At 33.7% G+C, this 21,705-nt stretch overlaps 1 protein-coding gene across 1 annotated transcript in view; it reads right to left on the bottom strand.

The window, feature by feature from the left end:
- Positions 1–21,705, bottom strand: part of LOC143388537 (cadherin-10-like) — a 57,781-nt gene that overhangs the window by 13,551 nt on the left and 22,525 nt on the right. Inside the window, 3 exon segments of the mRNA XM_077107902.1 lie at positions 11,901–12,037; positions 15,679–15,932; positions 17,779–17,966. Of these exon segments, the coding sequence (XP_076964017.1) occupies positions 11,901–12,037; positions 15,679–15,932; positions 17,779–17,966 (579 nt within the window).

The following is a 21,705-nucleotide window of genomic DNA, read 5'->3' as shown; positions in this document are numbered from 1 at the left end:
GAACAATATTAGAAAATAGATAGAAATGTTGAAGAAACGTCTGCAATTCCATATCCCTTCCAGCACCACTGAAAACAGTAAAGAAGTTGATACAACCTAAGTGTCCATCAACTGATTAATGGATAAAGAAAATGTGGTCCATATACACAATGGAATATTATTTGATTCTGAAAAAGAATCAATTGCTGTCTTTGGCAACAATCTGGAAGTAACTGGAGATTGTTGCATTAAGTAAATAAGCCAGACACAAAAAGACAAGTACTTCATAATTTCACTCATATGTTAAATCTCAAAAAGTGGAATGCATAAAAGTTGAGAGTAGAATGCTGGTTACCAGAGGCTGTAAAAAGTAGAGAAGTGAGAAAAAATAAGAAAAGGTTGATCAATGGATACAAAGTTATAGTTACAAAGTAGTAAGAAATTCTGGTGTGTTTATGCTCAGGAGGGGAAATACAGATAACAACAATGTGCTATATATTTTAGAACTCAGAAGAAAGGATTTTGGAAGTTTCCATCATAAAGAAATTATAAATATTTGAGGAGAAGCTTTTGTTTAACCTGATTAATCACCATGCCATATGTGTGTGTATAAGAATATGTATATATTTTAATATAAAATATTAAGTGGAATCCCACTAATATGTACATTTTTTGTTTTTAATGTATAAGTTAAAACTAAATTTAAAAGAATAAAAGGGAAGTTTAGCTTTATAAAAGCCCAAAGAGTATATTTAACAATCTTATTAAGTGATATAAACCAAAAAGTGCTATGGATATTATCATTTGCCCTTACAAAATTTATCTGACTTGCTAATTTTAACTAAATAATTTTCAGATACAAAAAAATACTGTCATATACAAATAGAGTATATATTACTGCTGAAAAGAATTCTTCTTCCAGCTATGTGTAATTGTATTGTTATTAATATAATAATTTCAGCTTTTTAAAAATAATGTGTAAGAACTGATTTCTTAGCAGGCATATTTAAAGTCTGAAGTAGTAAAAAGGAAGGCAAATAGGATTCTAAATCTATCTGAAGTATATTCAACTTCTGTTCCTCTTTCCAAGAGGGAATTTAAAATGCATCTCCTTGACACTCCTCTTAAGTCTTAGCTCTGACTTCTTAATCCACATATATTCTGTTGACAGGTTCTAATTTCCTGTTTGTAATGTATGGCTGCATGCCCTCCACCTTTTCCTGCATCAGGTGGCTGAGAGTTCATACCCTGGAGGTAAAGTGAGCTTCTTTTATATCCAAGTCCACTCATGTTCACGCATTGTGACTTTGCCCAATGCCTTATTACTCAGTATGTGTAAAAACACAGGGCTTCTGATCTCACATAGTTATTTGGAAAATTAGGTGTGATAAATCAGGAAAAGTTCTTGTCAGAGCATCAGTTTGATGACTAGTACTTCAAACATGTTAAATGTTATGAACATCATTTTTGTTACCAATATCATGTATTCATGGCTATTTTATAAGTGTTTGTGCAATCTTTCTCCATGTAATGCATTCACCCATTAAAAACCTGTTAACAAGCTTTCTCACAATTCATGTTGGTCTGAAGAGGTGCCCATTGGGAAGAAGAAGAGAGAAAAGGAAAATAAACAGAAAAATATTTTCCATTGTATCTGCACCTTTATCTGTCTCATTCTATTCTTAAGACCCAGAGGTAGAGTACTCACCAAAAATGGACCCCTGACTCTCAAGTTTCCTGTTGCTATGAAGAAGAGTGGAAATGCACACTTCTTCCATTTCTCTAGAACTTGCTCTTTAATCTACTGCTATAGTAAGTGGACATAAACAAAATGTGTATTTTCAATATAAAGTGTGACATAAAAGTAACTTTTGTTGGTAGCAATTCAATCACTAGCTATGTCACAGAAAACAAGAAGAAAAAGGAAAGTTTCAAGCCTCAAAAATGGCTTTGTTAGACTTTGCCCTAACACAATATGTAGATTCTTTAGCCTCTTTCCAAATAGCCCAAGGATCTTCAAAAGCTAAAGTCACAGGGATGATTGTCTTTGTAAAGCATTGGGTCTGGCATCACCTATTAAAAAAGCAATGTGTGTGTGTGTGATATATGTATGTGTGTGAATAAATAAATATATATATTCACACACATTTGTTGGCAAATGCCATGGCTTATGTATAAATAAACAAACAAGCATTCTGAGAATGCAGAATCATACAGAAGAGCTGTTGGCATATATTTACCACTTGAGTCTCCCTCAGAGTCCTTCAGGAAAGCAGGAGAGTAGCACAATGTACCAGCAACAAAGGATCTTAAAATGTGTGTGCTGAGGTGAGACTATGACTAGAATTCCAAAAGCTTTTGCAATTATCTAAATAGAAGTCTTCAATTATTGTCTAGATACCCCAGATTTTCAAAAAATAGAACTGTATGTTGCACATGCTTAGGACACAACTTTTTTTTTACTAATATGTAATGGAGTCCTTTCTTCCTATACCAAGCTCCATTGTCCTCAGAGTGTATTGAAATGATTATAGCTAAATTTTCTTGAAGGAACTCTTTGGCCACTACAATAAATGTGTTCTGAAACTTCAAGTTTATTATTAAGACCCTGATTATGTCCTTAATTTTAGATTTTTTTCATTCTCTGCATGGCATGTTAAAATATTTTTTAAAGACGAAAAGGGGAATTATGCCATGGAATAATGCACTAAATAATTACTTGCAGTAGATAGCACTTGCCACATGATATGATACATTGCATTGGAATGCAGAATTAAACTGTTTGAGGCAGGGCCTGGAAACACATTGGTAAGAAGTACATTTTATGTCATTCTGTCCTGCTCCAGGCGAGGTGTGTGACATGCTTAGCATAAAACCAGTGTTTAAAGTCTTGTAAAAATAATTCCCTATATGCAGTTTCCCTTTCATTCTCATTGCTTAATTTAATTCTTAGAATAGCATAATGGGACCCTGACTGGTGTTGGTTTGGCAGGTAGGTAATTCCAACAGTTGTGCCACAGATTGAATTCAGTTAGTGGCAAAAAAATAGGTTCAGTTCTTAGAAGAGGTAATTGGCTTAGCTTTTCACTGAATCATAATTACTTCAACTAGCTTTAGAAGTTAAATTTCTCACAGTATCTGAAATGGAAAGTGCAATTCCAAGCTCATTGGACCTGAGAAAGTATCTTGAAATGAGCAGAGCACAAACAACCTTACTTTTGGAATGAGGAGAATCATGTTGGACACAATCAACTCTTAGGATGAAGACAGAGAAGTGACAGCTTTCATAAAAGAAAACTCCAACAATTGTTAGTATTAACAGGTACCACTGTTTATATCTCATTGTGATGAAACTGGATTTTTTTAGGGTTGGTCTGTATTTCAGAGCCAAATTAGAAAGATAAACTAAATCTATTAATATAGCTTGAAGCTTTGAATGATTGCTGATGATCTGCCTAGACTCGTTACATTCTTCAGAGGCACTTGGTGATTCAGACCTGATGTTTTGCCTTCCAAAGTCTGGAATGGTTACTTCAAATAACTTGACCTTGATACCTATTTGAGGATTCAGCTTAGTATTTCAGATATGGAAATTACCAGCTTGCTATCTGACCATGACTTAACTCCTGATGAATATTTATTTTTAAAGCAGTTTGAATTGCACTGCTTCATGTTTGTCTCAGTATGTAATCAGAAATGGAGCAGGTTTGTGAGACCTGAACATGTGATTTCACCTGTTGACCAGGACCGCCCATCTTAAAGAACCCCACACTAGACTGAAGAAGCTACTGTTAAATTTCTTAATACTTTTTGAATAGGCCATCTCTCATTTCAACTTGAAAACGAGTTCCATAAATGATGCTGGCCATCCTGTGTTCAGGCAACACCTTTTGCAACTAAAGAAAGAGGGGGTTTGAATCCTTGATCTCTGTTTAGAGTTTGAAGAAATTTTGTAAATTATGTGTAGAATTATTAGAGCTAGAACTGGAATAACCTGTTATAAGTCCCAATTTAATACCTCTAGCATTATTTCAGAAAGTTTCAAAAATCTCCAGATTTTTAGTTTTAGTTTCTTCTCATTTAAATGAGGCTAATTTAATATATTAGCAAGATTAAATGTAATTTAAAATTCTTAGAATCATAACCCATACCTGGTTTATCACAGATTCACAATAATAGTGTTGATGTAAAAATTTAATAGCTCAGTTGTTTCCTCAAAAGAGAAAATTTGCAGTATCCATTCTATTTGAATGTTATTAGTTAATAATAAATGTTAGATTTACAGATACTTTAGAGTAGCAGAATATGCTAACACAAAATATATCATTTTGCTATAAGGATTACGTTGACCCAAAGACATTAAGAAAAAAAGAAAAAAAGTAAGAAAGAAAGAAAAAGAGAAAATCAAGGTTGAGGATATAGCTCAGGGGTAGAGCACTTGCCTAGCATGTGAAAGGCCCTGGATTCAATCCCCAGGACTGTAATATAAGATAACATAAAATACAATAGTATAAATAGAATGTACAAGAAGGATACTCTGAACCTTTCCTTTTTTTTTCCTGAAAGCAGAAGAAAAAACTCTTATATGAAAAGTATTCTTACATATCATGAAGACAGTGACATTCTTAATATTAAGGAGGACAGGCAATTGAAACAGAGAAAATTATCTACAAAAACAAACAAAAATTAACATTCTGTAAATATTTAGTTATTTTTTCACTATTGCCTCTTTTTGTTCATCTTAGTTCAAAAGTATTCAGGCTTTGCAACTTTTTTTGGTTCCTCATTTCCTTAAGAATGCTCCTTATTACATTAATCTTAAATAAATGTGTGTGCCTTTCTCCTCTTAATCTGCCATAATATCAATTTAATTTTCAGACGTGGTAAAAAATTCTAAACTAGCATAAATGCAATTTTGCTTCTTTTACAATACCTATAGTCATTCCTCAGCATATATCTAAAAGAAATACTGAAAAAAAATAGGTTTTTGAGGAATCAATTTAAGATTTCAACTAAAACTATAATTCATAGACCTGCCTGTGTGGAACTCAGGCTCACAGGGAAGCCAGTCTATGCCTCCCTTGCAAGGCAGACACTCACAAGAGCCTAGCCTCTGACTTAGGACTGACTCTTCCCACCAGCAGACTAGTGTGCCTCAGGCACAGGACCGCCCCTTCCAACCAGCTGACTACCATGGGAGGCCAAGCCTAGTTGCCCAGATCCACCCACACCAGTCTTTGAGAGACCCAGGCTCACAGCAGGCCTGGTAACTCCCCCACCCCGACCCCCACCTTCCAGGCGGGGCCAGACACCTACCAGAGACTAGCCTATGACGCAGGAACTCCCCTTCTGACAAGTAGACTACTAAGGAGGTTAAGCCCAGAGGCCCAGATTCAACCACTCTAACTTGCACAGATCCAGGATGCAGTAGTATGCATTTAGGGACACCAGCAGGGTCTGGAAGCCCAACATCAAGGTGAGGTACAGATAATCTGCATAGGTACTAAAAGAATATAGGAAAGAAATTGTAATATCTCATATCCACACTGCAAGAAAGGAAAACACAGAGACAACATGAAAAAACAAGTGAGGAAAGTGCCTCGAACAAACCAGGACATAATAACAGAACCAATGGACAGCGAAATTGATGAAATGTCAGAGAAGGAGTTCAGAAGATTCATAGTTAAAATATCTGTCAATTAAAGAATAACTTAAATGAGAAAATACAGGAAAAAAAATTGATCATTCCAACAATGAGATAAGAGAGCAAATACAGGTAGCAAAAGATTACTTCAAGAGAAAGATTCGGGAAAAAAAAGAAGTCAAAAATCCTTGAAATAAAGGATACAATAAATCAAATAAAAAACTCAGTAGAAAGCATAGCCAACAGACTAAATCACTTGGAAGAAAGAATACAGACAATGGAGACAAATTATACAATCCAGAAAATAAAGTTGATCACTCATTAAAGATAGTTAGAAACCATAAACAGAACATCCAATAATTATGGGACAGCATGAAAAGACCAAATCTAAGAGTTATTGGGAAAGAGGAAGGCACAGAGTTTCAAACCAAAGGAAAGCACAATCTCGTCAATGAGATAATATCAGAAAATTTTCCAAGCATGAAGAGCGAGTTGATAAAAACAAATACAAGATCCTTACAGGACACCAAATGTACAAAATCACAATCAATCTACACCAGGATACATTATAATGAAAATACCTAGGATACAAAATAAGGATAGAATCTTAAAAGCTGCAAGAGAGAGGAATCAGATCACACATAGTGGGAGACAAATTCAAATATCAGCAGATTTTTGAACCCAGACCCTCAAGGCCAGGAGATCATGGAACAACATATACCAAGCTCCGAAAGAAAATGGATGCCAACCAAGAATCTTATATCCAACAGAACTAGGCTTTAGATTTGATGATGAAATAAAAATCTTCCATGATAAACTAAAAGTTAAAAGAGTTTACAACTAGAAAGCCTGCACTACAGAACATCTGCAGCAAAATATTCCAAGAAGAGAAAATGAAAAACAATGTTGAAAATCAGCAGAGAGAGGGATTACACTAAAGGAAAATCTAATCAGAGGAGATTCCAAGTCACATTAAATACCAAAAATAAACAAGAACAAAAATTTTTGGGAATACAAATCATGTCTCAATAATAATACTGAATGTTAATGGCCTAAACTCACCAATCAAAAGACATAGATTTGCAGATTGGATTAAAAAAAGAAAAAGAAAGACCCAACAATATGCTGCCTCCAAGACACTCATCTCCTAGAAAAAGACATCCACAGACTGAAATTAAATGGTTGGGAAAAATCATAACAGTTATATGGACTGCGGAAGCAAGCAGGGGTTTTCATCCTCATATCAAATAAAGTAAACTTCAAACTAAAGTCAATCAAAAAGGATAAAGAAGGACACTATATACTGCTCACAGGAACCATACACCAACAAGAATTAACAATTATAAATATATATGCCCCAAACAATGGAGCATCAACATTCATCAAACAAAATTTTCTCAAGTTTAAAAGTCAACTAGACCACAAGACAATAATTTTGGGTGACTTTAACACACCTCTTTCATCACTAGATAGATCTTCCAAACAAAAGCTGAACAAATAAACTATGGAACTCAATAATACAATCAGTAACTTAGACTTAACTGACATATATAGAATATTTCATCCTTCAAAGAGAGAATACACTTCTTCCCAGCAGCACATGAATCATCTCTAAACTAGACCATATACTATGCTACAAAGTAATTCTTAGCAAATATATAAAAGTAGAGCTACTACCCTGCATTTCGTCAGATCATAATGGAATGAAATTAGAAATCAATGATAAAATAAGAAATAAAATCCACTCCAACACCTGGTGACTAAATAACATGCTACTGAATGAACAGTGGGCTACAGAAGACACCAAGGAGGAGATTTAAAAAATTTTAGAGGTGAATGAGAACACAGATATAACATATCAAAATCTCTGGGACACTATGAAAGCAGTTCTAAGAGGAAAGCTCATTGCATAGAGTTCGTTTCTTAAAATAAGAAAACGTCAACAAATAAATGACTTAACATATATCTCAAAGCCCTAGAAAAAGAAGAACAAATCAACACCAAAAGCAGCAGAAGATAGGAAATCATTAAAATCAGAGCTTACATACAATCAATCAACAAGTACATGAAAAATTGCTCACCATCTCTAGCAGTCAGAGAAATGCAAATCAAAACCACCCTAAGATACCATCTCACTCCAGTAAGATTGGCAGCCATTAGGAAGTCAAACAACAACAAGTGCTGGTGAGGATGTGGGGAAAAGGGTACTCTTGTACATTGCTGGTGGGACTGCAAATTGGTGCGGCCAATTTGGAAAGCAGTATGGAGATTTCTTGGAAAGCTCGGAATGGAACCACCATTTGATCCAGCTATTCCCCTACTTGGTCTATTCCCTAAAGACCTAAAAAGAGCACACTATAGGGTCACTGCTACATCCATGTTCATAGCAGCACAATTCTCAATAGCAAGACTGTGGAACCAACCTAGATGCCCTTCAATAGACGAATGGATAAAAAAAATGTGGCATTTATACACGATGGAGTATTACTCTGCATTAAGAAATGACAAAATCATAGAATTTGCAGGGAAATGGATGGCATTAGAGCAGATTATGGTAAGTGAAGCTAGCCAATCTCTTAAAAACAAATGCCAAATGTCTTCTCTGATATAAGGAGAGTAACTAAGAACAGAGTAGGGACAAAGAGCATGAGAAGAAGATTAACATTAAACAGGGATTAGAGGTGGGAGGGAAAGGGAGAGAGAAGGGAAATTGCATGAAAATGGAAGGAGACCCTCAGGGGTATACAAAATTACATACAAGAGGAAGTGAGGGGAAAGAAGGAAAAATATAAGGGGGAGAAATGAATTACAGTAGAGGGGGTAGAGAGAGAAGAGGGGAGGGGAGGGGGGAGGGGGGATAGTAGAGGATAGGAAAGGCAGCAGAATACAACAGACACCAGAATGGCAATATGTAAATCAATGGTTGTGCAACTGATGTGATTCTGCAATCTGTATATGGGGTAAAAATGGGAGCTCATATCCCACTTGAATCAAAGTGTGAAATATGATATATCAAGAACTATGTAATGTTTTGAACAACCTACAATAAAAATTAATTTTAAAAAAAATCAGAGCTGAAATGAATGAAATTGAAACAAAATAAACAAATGAAAAAATTGACAAGAACAAAATGTTGGTTGTTTGAAAAAATAAATAAAACTGATAGACCCTTAGCCATGCTAACAAAGAGAAAAAGAGAGAAAACCCAAATGACTAACATTCATGATGAAAAAGAAAATATCACAACAGACACTACAGAAATATAGAAGACAATTAGAAATTATTTTGAAAACTTGCACTTCAATAAAATAGAAAATATTGAAGGCATTGACAAATTTCTAGAGTTATATAATTTGCCCAAAGTGAATCAGGATGATACACAGAATTTAAACAGCTCAATTTCAAGTGATAAAATAGCAGACATCATCACAAGTCTACCAATCAAGAAAAGCCCAAGACTGGACAGATACACAGCCAAGTTCTACATAAGACCTTTAAAGAAAAACTAATACCAATACTCTTCAATTCATTTGAGGAAATAGAAAAAGAGGCAGCACTTCAAAACTCATTGTATGATGCCAATATCACTCTGATTCCAAAACCAGGCAAAGACACATCAACAAAAGAAAACTTCAGACCAATATCTCTAATGAATACAGATGCAAAAATTCTAAATAAAATTCTGGCAAATCGAATTCAAAAACATATCAAAAAGATCATGCACGACGATCAAGTAGGATTCATCCAGGGATGCAAGGTTAGTTCAACACATGAAAATCAATAAATATAATTCATCACATCAATAGAATGAAAGATAAGAATCATATGATCATCTCAATTGACTCAGAAAAAGCATTTGACAAAATATAGCACACATTTTTGTTCAAAACAGTGGAAAAACTAGGTATAACAAGAACATATCTCTATGTCCTAAAGGCTATCTATGCTAAGCCCCAGGCCAACATCATTCTAAATGAAGAGAAATTGAAGTCATTCCCTCTAAAAACTGGAACAAGACAGGGATGCCCACTTTCATCCCTTCTATTTAACATAGTTCTTGAAACACTGGCCAGAGGAATTAAACAGATGAAAGAAATTAAAGGATACACATAGGAAAAGAAGAACTCAAATTGGCACTCTTTGCTGATGATGTGATTCTGTACTTAGAAGACCCTAAAAGTTCCACCAGAAAACTTCTAGAATCAGTAAATGAATTCAACAAAGTATCAGGATATAAAATCAATGCCCATAAATCAAAGACATTTCTGTATATCAGTGACAAATCCTCAGAAAGGGAAATGAAGAAAACTACCCCATTCTCAGTAGCCTCAAAAAATTTGGAATGAATTTAATGAAGGAGGTAAAAGATCCATATAATGAAAATTACAGAACCCTAAAGAATGAAGTCAAAGAAGACCTTAGAAGATGAAAAGATCTACCTTGCTCTTAGATAGACAGACTTAATATTATCAAGATGACCATACTTCCAAAAGCACTCTACAGATTTAATGCAATTCTGATCAAAATCCCCAAGACATTCTTCATAGAAATAGAAAAAGCAGTTATAAAATTCATCTGGAAAAATAAAAAGCCCAGAATAGCTAAAGCAATCCTTAACAGGAAGAGTGAAGCAGGTAGCATAACTATACCAGACCTTAAACTATATAGGATAGAGAAATAGTAACAAAAACAGGATAGTATTGGCACCAAAACAGACTGGTAGACAAATGGTACAGAATAGAGGACACAGAGATTAACCCACAAAATTACAATTCTCTTATATTAGACAAAGGTGCCAACAACATGCATTGGAGAAAAGATAGCCTGTTGAACAAATGGTACTAGGAAAACTGAAAATCCATATGCAACAAAATGAAATTAAACCCCTATCTCACACCATGCATGAAACTCAAGTCAAAATGGATCAAGGACTTTGGAATACAACCAGAGACTCTGCATATAATATAAGAAAAAGTAGGCCCTAATCTCCATGATGTGGGATTAGGCCCCAACTTCCTTAATAATACTCTGGTGGCACAAGAATTAAAATCAAGAATCAATAAATGGGATGGACTCAAACTAAAAAGTTTCTTCTCAGCAAAAGAAACAATCTGTGAGGTGAATACAGAGCCTACATCCTGAGAGCAAATCTTTATCCCTCACACATCAGATCACTAATCTCTAGGGTATATAAAGAACTCAAAAAGTGAAACATCAAAAAAACCCAAATAACCCTATCAATAAATGGTCCAAGGACCTGAACAGACACTTCTCAGAAGAAGATATACAATCAATCAACAAATATATGAAAAATGTTCATTATCTCTAGCAATTAGAGAAATGCAAATAAAAACCAGTTTAAGATTTCATCTCACTCCAGTCAGAATGGCAGCTATTATGAAGACACACAACAATAAGTTCTGGCGAGGATGTGGAAAAAAATGTATACTCATACACTGCTGGTGAGACTGCAAATTGGGACAGCCAATATGGAAAGCAGTACTGAGAATCTTTGGACAATTGGAAATGTACCCTCTATTTGACCCAGCTATCCCTCTCCTTGGTCTGTATCCAAAGGACTTAAAAACAGCATACTATAGGGACACAGCCACATCAATGTTTATAGCAGCACAATTCACAATAGCTAAACTGTGGAATCAACTAGATGCCCTTTAATAGATGAATGGATAAAAATGGTATATTATTCATCAATAAAAGTGAATAAAATCATGGCATTTTCAAGTAAATTGATGGAATTAGAGAAGATAATGCTAAGTGAAATTTGCCAATCCCAAACCATCAAACACTGAAAGTTTTATTTGATACAAGGAGGCTGATTCATAGTGGGGTAGGAAGAGGGAGCATGGGAGGTACAGACAAACTCTAGATAGGGCAGAGGGGTTGAAAGGGAAGGGAGGGGGCATGGGGTTATAAATGATGGTGCAATGTGATGATCATTATTATCCAAAGTAACATGTATGAAGACATGAATTGTTGTGAATATACTTTGTATACAACCAGAGATATAAAAAATTGTACTCTATATGTTTAATAAGAATTATAATGCATTCTGCTGTCATATATAAATAAATTTTAAATATAAATAAAATAAATATAAATTTCTTAGAACAAAAACTATAATTTGTATAATTTGTATAAGCAATGAATGAATTATTTTAGTATATAATTAAATCTATAAATATATGTTAAATATACAAAACTAAAATATACAGAATTATAAACATAAATATGTATTATAGACATAAAGTCATCTTACTGATTTCAGCAGCTATGACAGTAAGATTGTGCCATTGAGATAGTTCACGGTCAAGTGGTTTTGATGTGTAAAGCGATCCATTTCCAGAATGTATGTTAAAGATCCGATCAAGGTCAGTATGGCGATCCAAAGAAAATCTGAACATAGAGGCCAAAGAAAAGCACATGGCAGTGTTATTGAAGTGTTACAGGAGAAAATGGTAAAATTAAAAGACACACATATTACTAATAATTATCAGAAGAAACACAGTACTGATCTAGAATGTAGAGTTTCATGAGTTAATCACAGAAATACACTCTCTCCAAGTACTTGGTTCTGTATTGAAATGCTAGTCTTCTAAAATCTCTGCTCTTAAAATCATTGTCTATTTTCATGTGAACTAATATTGATATATTTGACCACAACATAGTATGCATTACATGTGATTACAGAATGATGACATAAATACATTATTTAGTAGTGGAGAATTACTGCAGTAATCCATTGCAACAGATCAATCCCAGAAGCTCAGATTTTCCTTAATGACAAAATTGGAGATAACAGTAGGTTCATCAAACTGGTTGGGCATCAACTAATGGTGTTTTGGAGCTTCAGAGTATGATATATACATAGCTTCAGTTTCTAACCACATGTATTATAAAATGTATAACTTTAAAATAGTATAATTCCAGATGAGAAATCTTCATACATCTGTATTAAAATAGGCAGCAATTGGTTATTGTGGCATTGTATTGTATATCATTCTGAAACCTAATACCAGGTTTTTCAATCTTAATGATGTCATTGGGATAAATCCCATTTAAAAAAAAACACACTACATGTTTTAGCCTTCACAAATAAAGCAAATAATTTTATCCCTATATCTAAAATAATTCCCAACTTTCACCCCAGATTGACAAAATTAGTTTACTACTGAAAGACCCAACATACATTTTATCTCCTCCTTATAGTCTTCCAAGATCACCTAAATTTCAAGAATCTATCTGCTTCCTACCTAAAGTAACTGTACAACTATATCTGTCATTTCTCATGTATTTGAAATTTGTTTCATTCCAAATCTAAAACAGGAATTTAAACTTGAAAACAATGTGCCTACTGACCACTATCATAATATATCTACTACTGTAACTTTAGTAGGCAGTTAGTGAATATTATTTGATTCTCATATTCTTCTCCAATGGAATGAAAACTCCTTGAATAATATGTTAATATCTGATATGGTTATCTACAAATATTTATCCAATGTAAGAAAGAATGACAGAATTATTAGGAATTTTGGCAAATAGAAGTTCCCTTATTTATATAGAAATGTGATGTGAAGTTGAAATATGTACATTAATAGAAAGCTTTTATTATCATGTATCATGATTTTGCCAAACACAGTTTTTGTGTTTTTCTTAATTAGTTATTTGCAGTTCAGTTTAAAGAAGCAATAATAAGATTTAGAGTATTATGTGATATTATCTTGAAGATGTAGAGAAACTACAGCCCTTCTTTTTCAAATATTATTCAAAATATAATTTTATTTTCTGATTCTTAATCACCAAATTATATGTTAACTTTCATTTTTCTTTTAAAATCTTTTCCAAGATACATGTTTTCAGTAAAACTTTTTGATTACTGCATTACCATTAAGGATATATGACATAATTTGTAACATGTCCAGAATGATGACATAAACACATTAAACTTGCAGGGATATTTTATTTTTTTGAATATATAAAATTGTCCTTTTATATCCACTGGGGATTAGAACCAATGCACATTCTCCTTTAAATCATTTCTAGATTGTTTATAATACCTAATATAAGATAAATGCCATACCCTACACAAGTAATTATTGTGCTATACTATTTGGGAAATAATGACAAGAAAAATGTCTTCATTCATTCAGTACAAACAATATCTTTCCAAAAACTTTCCATTGATTTTGTTTGAATTGGTATATGCAGAACCTGTAGAATATATAAATTTACTACATATATGTGCATACTTATCCACAATATTTATATTTATTTGATTATATACATAGTATAGTACATCACATGTATACATTGTATCTGCTTGTTCTACAAAAATAATAAGATATAAGAGTATGCCTTCCTACTTTCTACAACAAGGTGACACAAAGCCATACCTATTGGCATTGTATATTCTATGCATGAATGGACTCTTCCTGGTCCTTTGATTTGTGTTTTCATTAAATATTATATTTATTGTGTTTTTAAGTAACTACATATAGATTTTAATATAAAATAGCCATCAATCTATGTGAGGATGGAATGTATATTTCACTTTGTGGAGATATATATTTATATCAGGACTTAATACTAGTCAACTTGATTTTGTATCATCAAAACTCTGATGTATCATTTTTTAAAAGGACCATTTTGAAATCAGGGACCCAGAAGAGAGACGGCTGATGTTAGTTAGAATTTCTGCCAAGAAAATGCTTGGTAAGTATTTAAGGGGTAAAATGAACATGTATATTAGTTATTTTAAAGCTTAAAGAAAAATTCAGGGAATGCAGCCACTTAGATGAAGACAAGTGGACTGGAGGGGTGATATTCATAGGGAAGTCCTGCTGGCAGTTGGGAGTAATGTGTGAATATTATGTACAGTTTTCTTCTGCAGCATGTAAACTGTGATGCTGCACATCAATCCAAGAAATAGTATTTATGCATAATTATATAATTAAATAAAACCATACATACATTTGTCACTGTATATAGTATGACTTCACTTGAAAGTTGGCAGAATTTATAGAATTTTCAAAGTAAGTCTGACCACAGTCAGGTGAATGAGTCATGAGTACATACAGAAATTGTACAGCAAACCTTTAAACTAATACTTTACTAGCTCATGTGGAAGCAAAATCAACCTGCTGAGAATTAAAGAAACAAATGAAATCCAGAACACATGATGGAAAAACAGACTAAAGTAAGCGCTCACTTTGATGATGAATATTAGGTATATCTGTGTTTCCTTGCTATATCAGTGCAAATATCAATGCAAACTTTGAGTCTTTCTCATTTTTATGTGAATATCACATCTCACGTGTTTTGATTGCCATAATAAAGAAAAATGTTGAGTGACTGATATTGCATTTTTTGAGACAGCTAAACAACAACAACAACAACAAAGCCAAAAACCAAAAACAATGCAAAAATTCCCTTCTTTGATGACTAGAGTATAAGTACAATTTGTAAAAATTATGAGAAAACTGAATTATAACACAATCACATTATTTTTAACCGTTTATATTTATCTCACATACAAATATCATGGCTTGGTTGCAGCGTGAATGTACATCTAAAAAAGTATTCTTGAGCCCAGGCACAGTGATGTACATTTGTAATCCTAGTGGGAGGTTGACACAGGAAGAGTTCAAAGCCAGCTTCAGCAACTCATTGAGACCCTGTCTCTAAATAAAATACAAAATAGGCTGGGGATATGGCAGTGGTTGAGTGCCTCTGAGTACAATCCCCAGTACCTCGTTTCCCCCAGAAAACAACAAACACTTTAAGGAGACAAACAGATGATACAAGCCAGACTTCAGTCTATAGAATGTGATAAGAATAAGCTATAACCCTTGTGCACACCTTCTCCCAGATATTTAAAGCCAATTTACCTTAAACACTGGGCTCACCAAATTTATGTATAACTTACAGAAAAACTCCTGTAGTATTTTACAGCATTAAATGTTTCAAATAGAATTTCATAATCTCTATGTGAATTTCAATTTCTTCTGTTTCATCTCAAACACAGGCATAATTACCTAATGGGGCTGGAAGCAGAGTCTGGATCCCTTGCCATTACAGTCCCGATTATTGTGCCCACTTCAATATCTTCATGAACCTCAAAGAGGTAGGAGGACCTGCTGAAAACAGGAGGTTCATCTATATCTTCTATAGAGATTTTCACAATTGTGGTATCTTTGAATGGTCCTAGATAATAAAAACGTGGGTCCACATGGGTATTTTCTGCTTCAACCTACAGCGTGTAAAGTCTCCGGCTCTCATAGTCAAGTGGCTGTAAAAAGACAAATGTCATTCAATTAAAGTGAGGGGAATTGTATGACATGCTCATTTCAAGTTAGAGAATGATTTTTAAAATCCAGGTTGAATGCATTTGATTTGCTTATTAATAAGTTTAGAAAGTAGCACAGATAATTATATAATCCTGAAATATTGTTTAGGATTCAATTTTTACTTTTTATATATTCAAAATGTAACACTTTGGAACTTAAGAAAATGAGATTTTAAACCTTGCAAAAAAATGGGCTAGATGTTCAAACCTATCTCATAGGTGGTGATTCCCTACAAAAAAAAATGGACTGGCAGATTATGTATATGTTGGCATGCACACAAGTGTGTTTTGAGGTATTGGGTACTACTAAATTTTTCTAAGCAAAAAAAGTGAAGCTGGGTGTGGTGACATACACCTCTAATCCCAGCAGCTTAGGAGGCTGAGGCAGGAGGACTGTGAGTTCAAAGTCAGCCTCAGCAAAAGTCAGGTGCTAAGCAACTCAGTGATACCTTATCTCTAAATAAAATACCAAATAAGGCTGGGAGGGGCTGTGGATATAGCTCAGTTAGTGGAGTGCTTACTTTGCATGTGTAAGGCCGTGGGTTTAATCCCCAGCATCAAAAAAAAAAAAAAAGCGCTAGGGTTTTGGCTCAGTGGCTGAGTACTCCTGAGTTCAATCCCCCTTACCAAAATTTTTTTTTAAATTTTAAATTTACAAAATCTTGGTGATAAATTTCCATACTTGCTTGAAAGAGTCAAAATAAAGAAAATCTCAGGAATAAGAAAGGACAATATCCTGTACAACCACAAGAATGAGAAGTTATACTTCATGTATATATAACATGCCAAAATACATTCTACTGTCACGTATAAGTAAAAATAACACATAAAAAAGAGAGCACAGATTTAATAGCAAGTTGGCATGAGGATGCATTAATAAACAAAAAAGGGGCTTTAAATATCAATATAGTTTAACTGTCACAAATAAAGAACTATTCTCTCACCTCACATTCACTCTGAAAGATAAGGTTTATTAACAGAGAAGACATTGCTGAATCAGACTTCCTCCATTTTCTTTTTCATTTTTAGATGCACAAGATTCTGTTTGGATGAGTGATACATTCTGGTCATGGAAAATAATAAAGCTGCTTTGCCCTTTGCTGGTCACTGTTTAATGAAGGTTGAGTACCTCCTGCCTTGCCATGCACTGTCAGGATAGTTTTCTTATTAACCAGTGCCTCAGTGGTTACTTGATGGTTGGCATTTCATTAGAAATTATTGTTTTTTTTAAAATTTTCCCTGCATTTTCTCATAAGATGGTACTGATCCTACAATAACGTAACTGGTTACCTTAAAATTGTATCACTGAACATATGTTAGCAGAAAAGTTTAATTTACATAGCATAAGGGGAAATGTGAACAATTGAATTATGTTCCAATCCATTCTGTTTTTATTAGCATCTCTAGTTATTGCTTCATGAATCTGGATGGTGTACTACATTTTATGCTTCCAACTATAATGATATATTGATCTTATTAGATATTAAGCATTTTCTTAAGAAAATAATGTTATTATCGTGGCCTTTTATTAATATGACTTGAAAATATAATCACACATACATTAACTTTTTAAATTTTGTAAAATCTCAAGACTCATGTTTCAATCAATAGAAACACAGTGAACATGTCTAAGAAGCTTTTGGCTTTATATCCTTCTTAAGTAAACTATGAATTACATTCAAGCATGGCAGTGATATATCTTTTAATGGATAATGCATGAGTGAAAAGTACATAATAAAACCTCAACTCTCTAAACACACGATGCTTTTTTTCTGCTGATGCAGAGCACCTTTTTCACGGTTATGATGCCTTCCTGGGTGTCCTTCTCAGTTATAATGTCAAACATATCAGTCCCATCACCATCAATAATTCGGTATTCTACTTCAGCATTTTTTCCAGTGTCGGCATCGGTTGCTTTTACACTTCCAACAGCTGTGCCGACTGGGGAAGATTCAAGAACCCGAAGATGAATGGTGTCTGCAGAGAATAAGAAGAGATGAATAGAGAGATTTCTGAACAGAATTTTCAGAAGTAAAATGTATATGAGAATCCTGTAAATCTTAAACTCTACATTAGATGAAGATTGATTCATTCTTTGAGCATACCAATTATGGTTAACATTCTATTAAAGTCTAGGAGCATGAGGGCTTTGACTTGTGTGTGTGTGTGTGTTAAAATGAATACTGAGAACCAACCTCTAATAGTATCAGGAGTTCTGGTTTTGAAAATAAGCATGTTGTCTTTTTTTTCGTTTGCTTTGAGTGCAGTTATATATCTATGTGTGTTTATACAATCACAATAAATCACAGGATACACAGTGACTATTTCTATTTAATTAATTTTGCTATGCTGTATTTGGTAATTTTCTTCTCTTCCTTTAGCTGCAAGACAGAACATTCCAAAATTCCAGTGAAATCAGCTGTAACAGGTAGGAATCTTATTTCTATTTTTGACAACAAAAAACAAAGGAAAGTCTATGGCAGAAATATCAAGATGCCCTTCTCAGAGTCAGAGAAAAAAAAAAAACACTAAAATCTGACAAACTCGCTTTCCTTCCAGAGCAAAACAAGAATTTATCTAAGCCCTTGGTGTACCTGGATGTGCTTCCAGCTTGAACAACCTCTACTGCTAATGAGATTTATGTTTAGCACCTGGTCATAAACTACATATTTCTGACAGGTTAATCGACTGGAAGCACAGTTCTGATTATTGTGCTTTCTTGCTCATAAACCTTAAGTAATTCTCCTTAATATACATCATAAAGTTCAGACCTCTTGTCTAGCCATGTTATTGCCTACATATATCGTTCCTAACATATTTGGCTTTTGTTCACTTTCATGAAAGATTTGCATCGAACAAGACCATTTAGTTTTTTCTGACCCCTACTTTCTTTCCAACATCATTCTATGTATTTTTCTCATGCTATTTCCCTCAAGTAAAATCCTCTCCCCATTACCCAAATATATTTAAAATGCAGTTTGTCAGAAGAAAATAGCACTTTCATGGGTGAAGCGCTTCAGGAATGGTGTTATGCCAAGGGGTCGGGGGCAGGGGGCGGCTCAGAAGAAATAAACCTGCTGACAGCATGATTTTAGAAATCTAGCCTCTAGAACTGTGAGACGATAAATTTCCTTTTCTTTAGGCTACCTAGCCTATGGAATTTCTGTGGCAGATGTAAGAACCTAATACAGGCAAATACATTCATTCAGTTTTAAAAGTAATTTTCTAGGAGAACATTGTGAGAACTCAGTTTTCATCACATACCAGTCGGTCTCAGAGGGTATTTTCTTACCTTTTTCTCTGTCTCTGGTATCACACTATGGAAAGTCAGTTAACTCATTTCGTGACTACTCTCCTACTGCCTCTCCTGGCCTTTTTCATCACTTCACTTTGGAACACCTGAGCCCTGGGTATTTGGATGGTTCCCTTGATCACCTCCTTCAAGTACTTGCCCAACTATGACCTTCTCAGAAACATTCCATCAGTAACCTAATTGCAAATAGACTGTTCAGAAGTAGTAATCCCAGTCGTGCTTCTTACCTCTTTCCATTGCCAGGCACTATACTATCTACATACCTATTTATGTATGCCACAAGGACATAAAACATAGGCTGGTTGCATTTTTTCACCAAGGTTTTCCCTCTGAATATTATAAGCACTATATGATGATTGCTCCCATTTTACTTAAGGTACAACAAAAGATCCATAGGCTGACTTTTCCTAATTTTGCTCTTTCATTCTCTCCCTTAATTTATACTTAGGAGTAACATCTTTCTCCTTGAGGTTTTCCTACATGTTTTTCTTATTTCCGTTTAATACATTTTTCCCTCCTCATAAAAAATTACCCATTTAAATCTATAGAACTGCTTATTATTTGTTTGATATATGCCTGTATCATCAATCTTCTAGTGCAGAACTAGAACTCTAGCCTTCTTACTTCAAGAACTTTCTTTAAAAAATTAAATGTCATACAGTCAACAAATCAATCTATTAAAATACAGAAAAATGTCCTTTGTGAAATGCAAAAATGATCACAATACAGAAAGAATACAAAAATGATCACTACAATACAGAAAGAACTCATTATGAAGGTGAACAGTTTAACTTCATTTATTTTAGAAAGCCTAAAATCTGATCTCTGCTAAAAACCTTAGTATTTTTATTATGTATTTTCAAATCTACAGTACATAAGAAATGCAGCCAAGCTAATGTGTTCTCAACTAAGTATCAGGTAACCATCCCCAAAATTACAAATATATGATATGTTTGGAAAACAAATATAAATAATATGAATGATTTGATTTATATGTACATAAAACTGAATGATATCCATTTTGAGATTGCATATTTTTTTAAGCAGATAGCATTTATTGCAATATGATCAAGGACTAGTTTATGAGGCAAGTTTGAGTAAATTTTTTAAAACAGTATTTATTAAACTCTTTGACTATGCCACAAGCTAAACATTAGCACAAAATGGTAAATTAAAATCTTTATATTCTTGAAAAAACTTGAAAGAAAAATATCAAAATTAACTTATAAATGTTCAAATTAAGAAGAAAAAACAAGTTGAGGGGAAAATCCTACAATTGAAGAAGTAATGAAGTAAAATGTGGTGCACAGAAAATACTACCAAAAAAAGATAATTTATCAATTTGTATACTTATAAAAAATAAAGACAAGATGAAATTAAATTAATAGTTTAAGCCTGAAACATAGGAAAATGACATAAACACAAAGCTAAAGAAATAGGAGATAGTAAAAAATATAGAAACTAATAAAGTTGATACATATAAAAGGAAGAGATTAAAAATATAAAACATTGGGCTGGGGATGTGGCTCAAGTGGTAGTTCGCTCGCCTGGCATTCGTGCGGCCCGGGTTCGATCTTCAACACCACATACAAACAAAGATGTTGTGTCCGCCGAAAACTAAAAAATAAATATTAAAAAAATTCTCTCTCTCTCTCTCTCTCTCTCTCTCTCTCTCTCTCTCTCTCTCCCTCTCTCACTCTCTCTTTAAAAAATATAAAACATTGTTTCTTATATTAAAGACCTTACAAAACAATCAAATGTCTGGAAACGTTTCTTATGGAAAAGGAAGAAAAAGAAAACCTATTATTAAAAATTTTACAGAAAAAGACTACAACTGCAGAAGATTGGAAAATTAGAAAATATTAGAAATATTGTATGTTGAAAAATGAATACAAATAATTTAAACTATACCAAACCCTACTAATGAAGAAGTAAAGGATGATTTTAAAATCATCTACCATTCAGACACAAATAGCTCATTTTTCAAAGAACAGAAAATTCATGGACCAGAAAATTCTAGTTTTATGCAAAGTCTTCCAGAGAACAGAATAGAAAGACTGTTTTCTAACTCACTATATGAGAGCAGTATAACCCTGGTAAAGAAAGCAAATGATAAGTGTTTGGAGGGTAATATAGTATGGTCAAATTTTCAAGTCTACCACATGTAAATACTCAGTCCATTTTTTATATTTCATAATCTCAATTGTAAAGTTCAGTTTATGCCAAATATTTTTCTAATCACTTTTCTATTGTTATGAAGATTTGTGGGACCCCAATAGACCTTCAGGAGCTGAATCCGATGCAATCACACAAAAGTCTTTATCTCAAGCCTGGACTCACAACTGTTCCCTATGCAGTGTTCTAGGGAGTGAGTCCTGGTCCTTTGTTCAGTGAGATTTTATA

The sequence above is a fragment of the Callospermophilus lateralis genome, assembly GCF_048772815.1.
Source record: "Callospermophilus lateralis isolate mCalLat2 chromosome 11 unlocalized genomic scaffold, mCalLat2.hap1 SUPER_11_unloc_2, whole genome shotgun sequence".
In the NCBI taxonomy this organism is placed as follows: domain Eukaryota; kingdom Metazoa; phylum Chordata; class Mammalia; order Rodentia; family Sciuridae; genus Callospermophilus; species Callospermophilus lateralis.
Note: the sequence above shows the minus strand (reverse complement) of the source record. Positions and strands in the feature narration are given on the sequence as shown.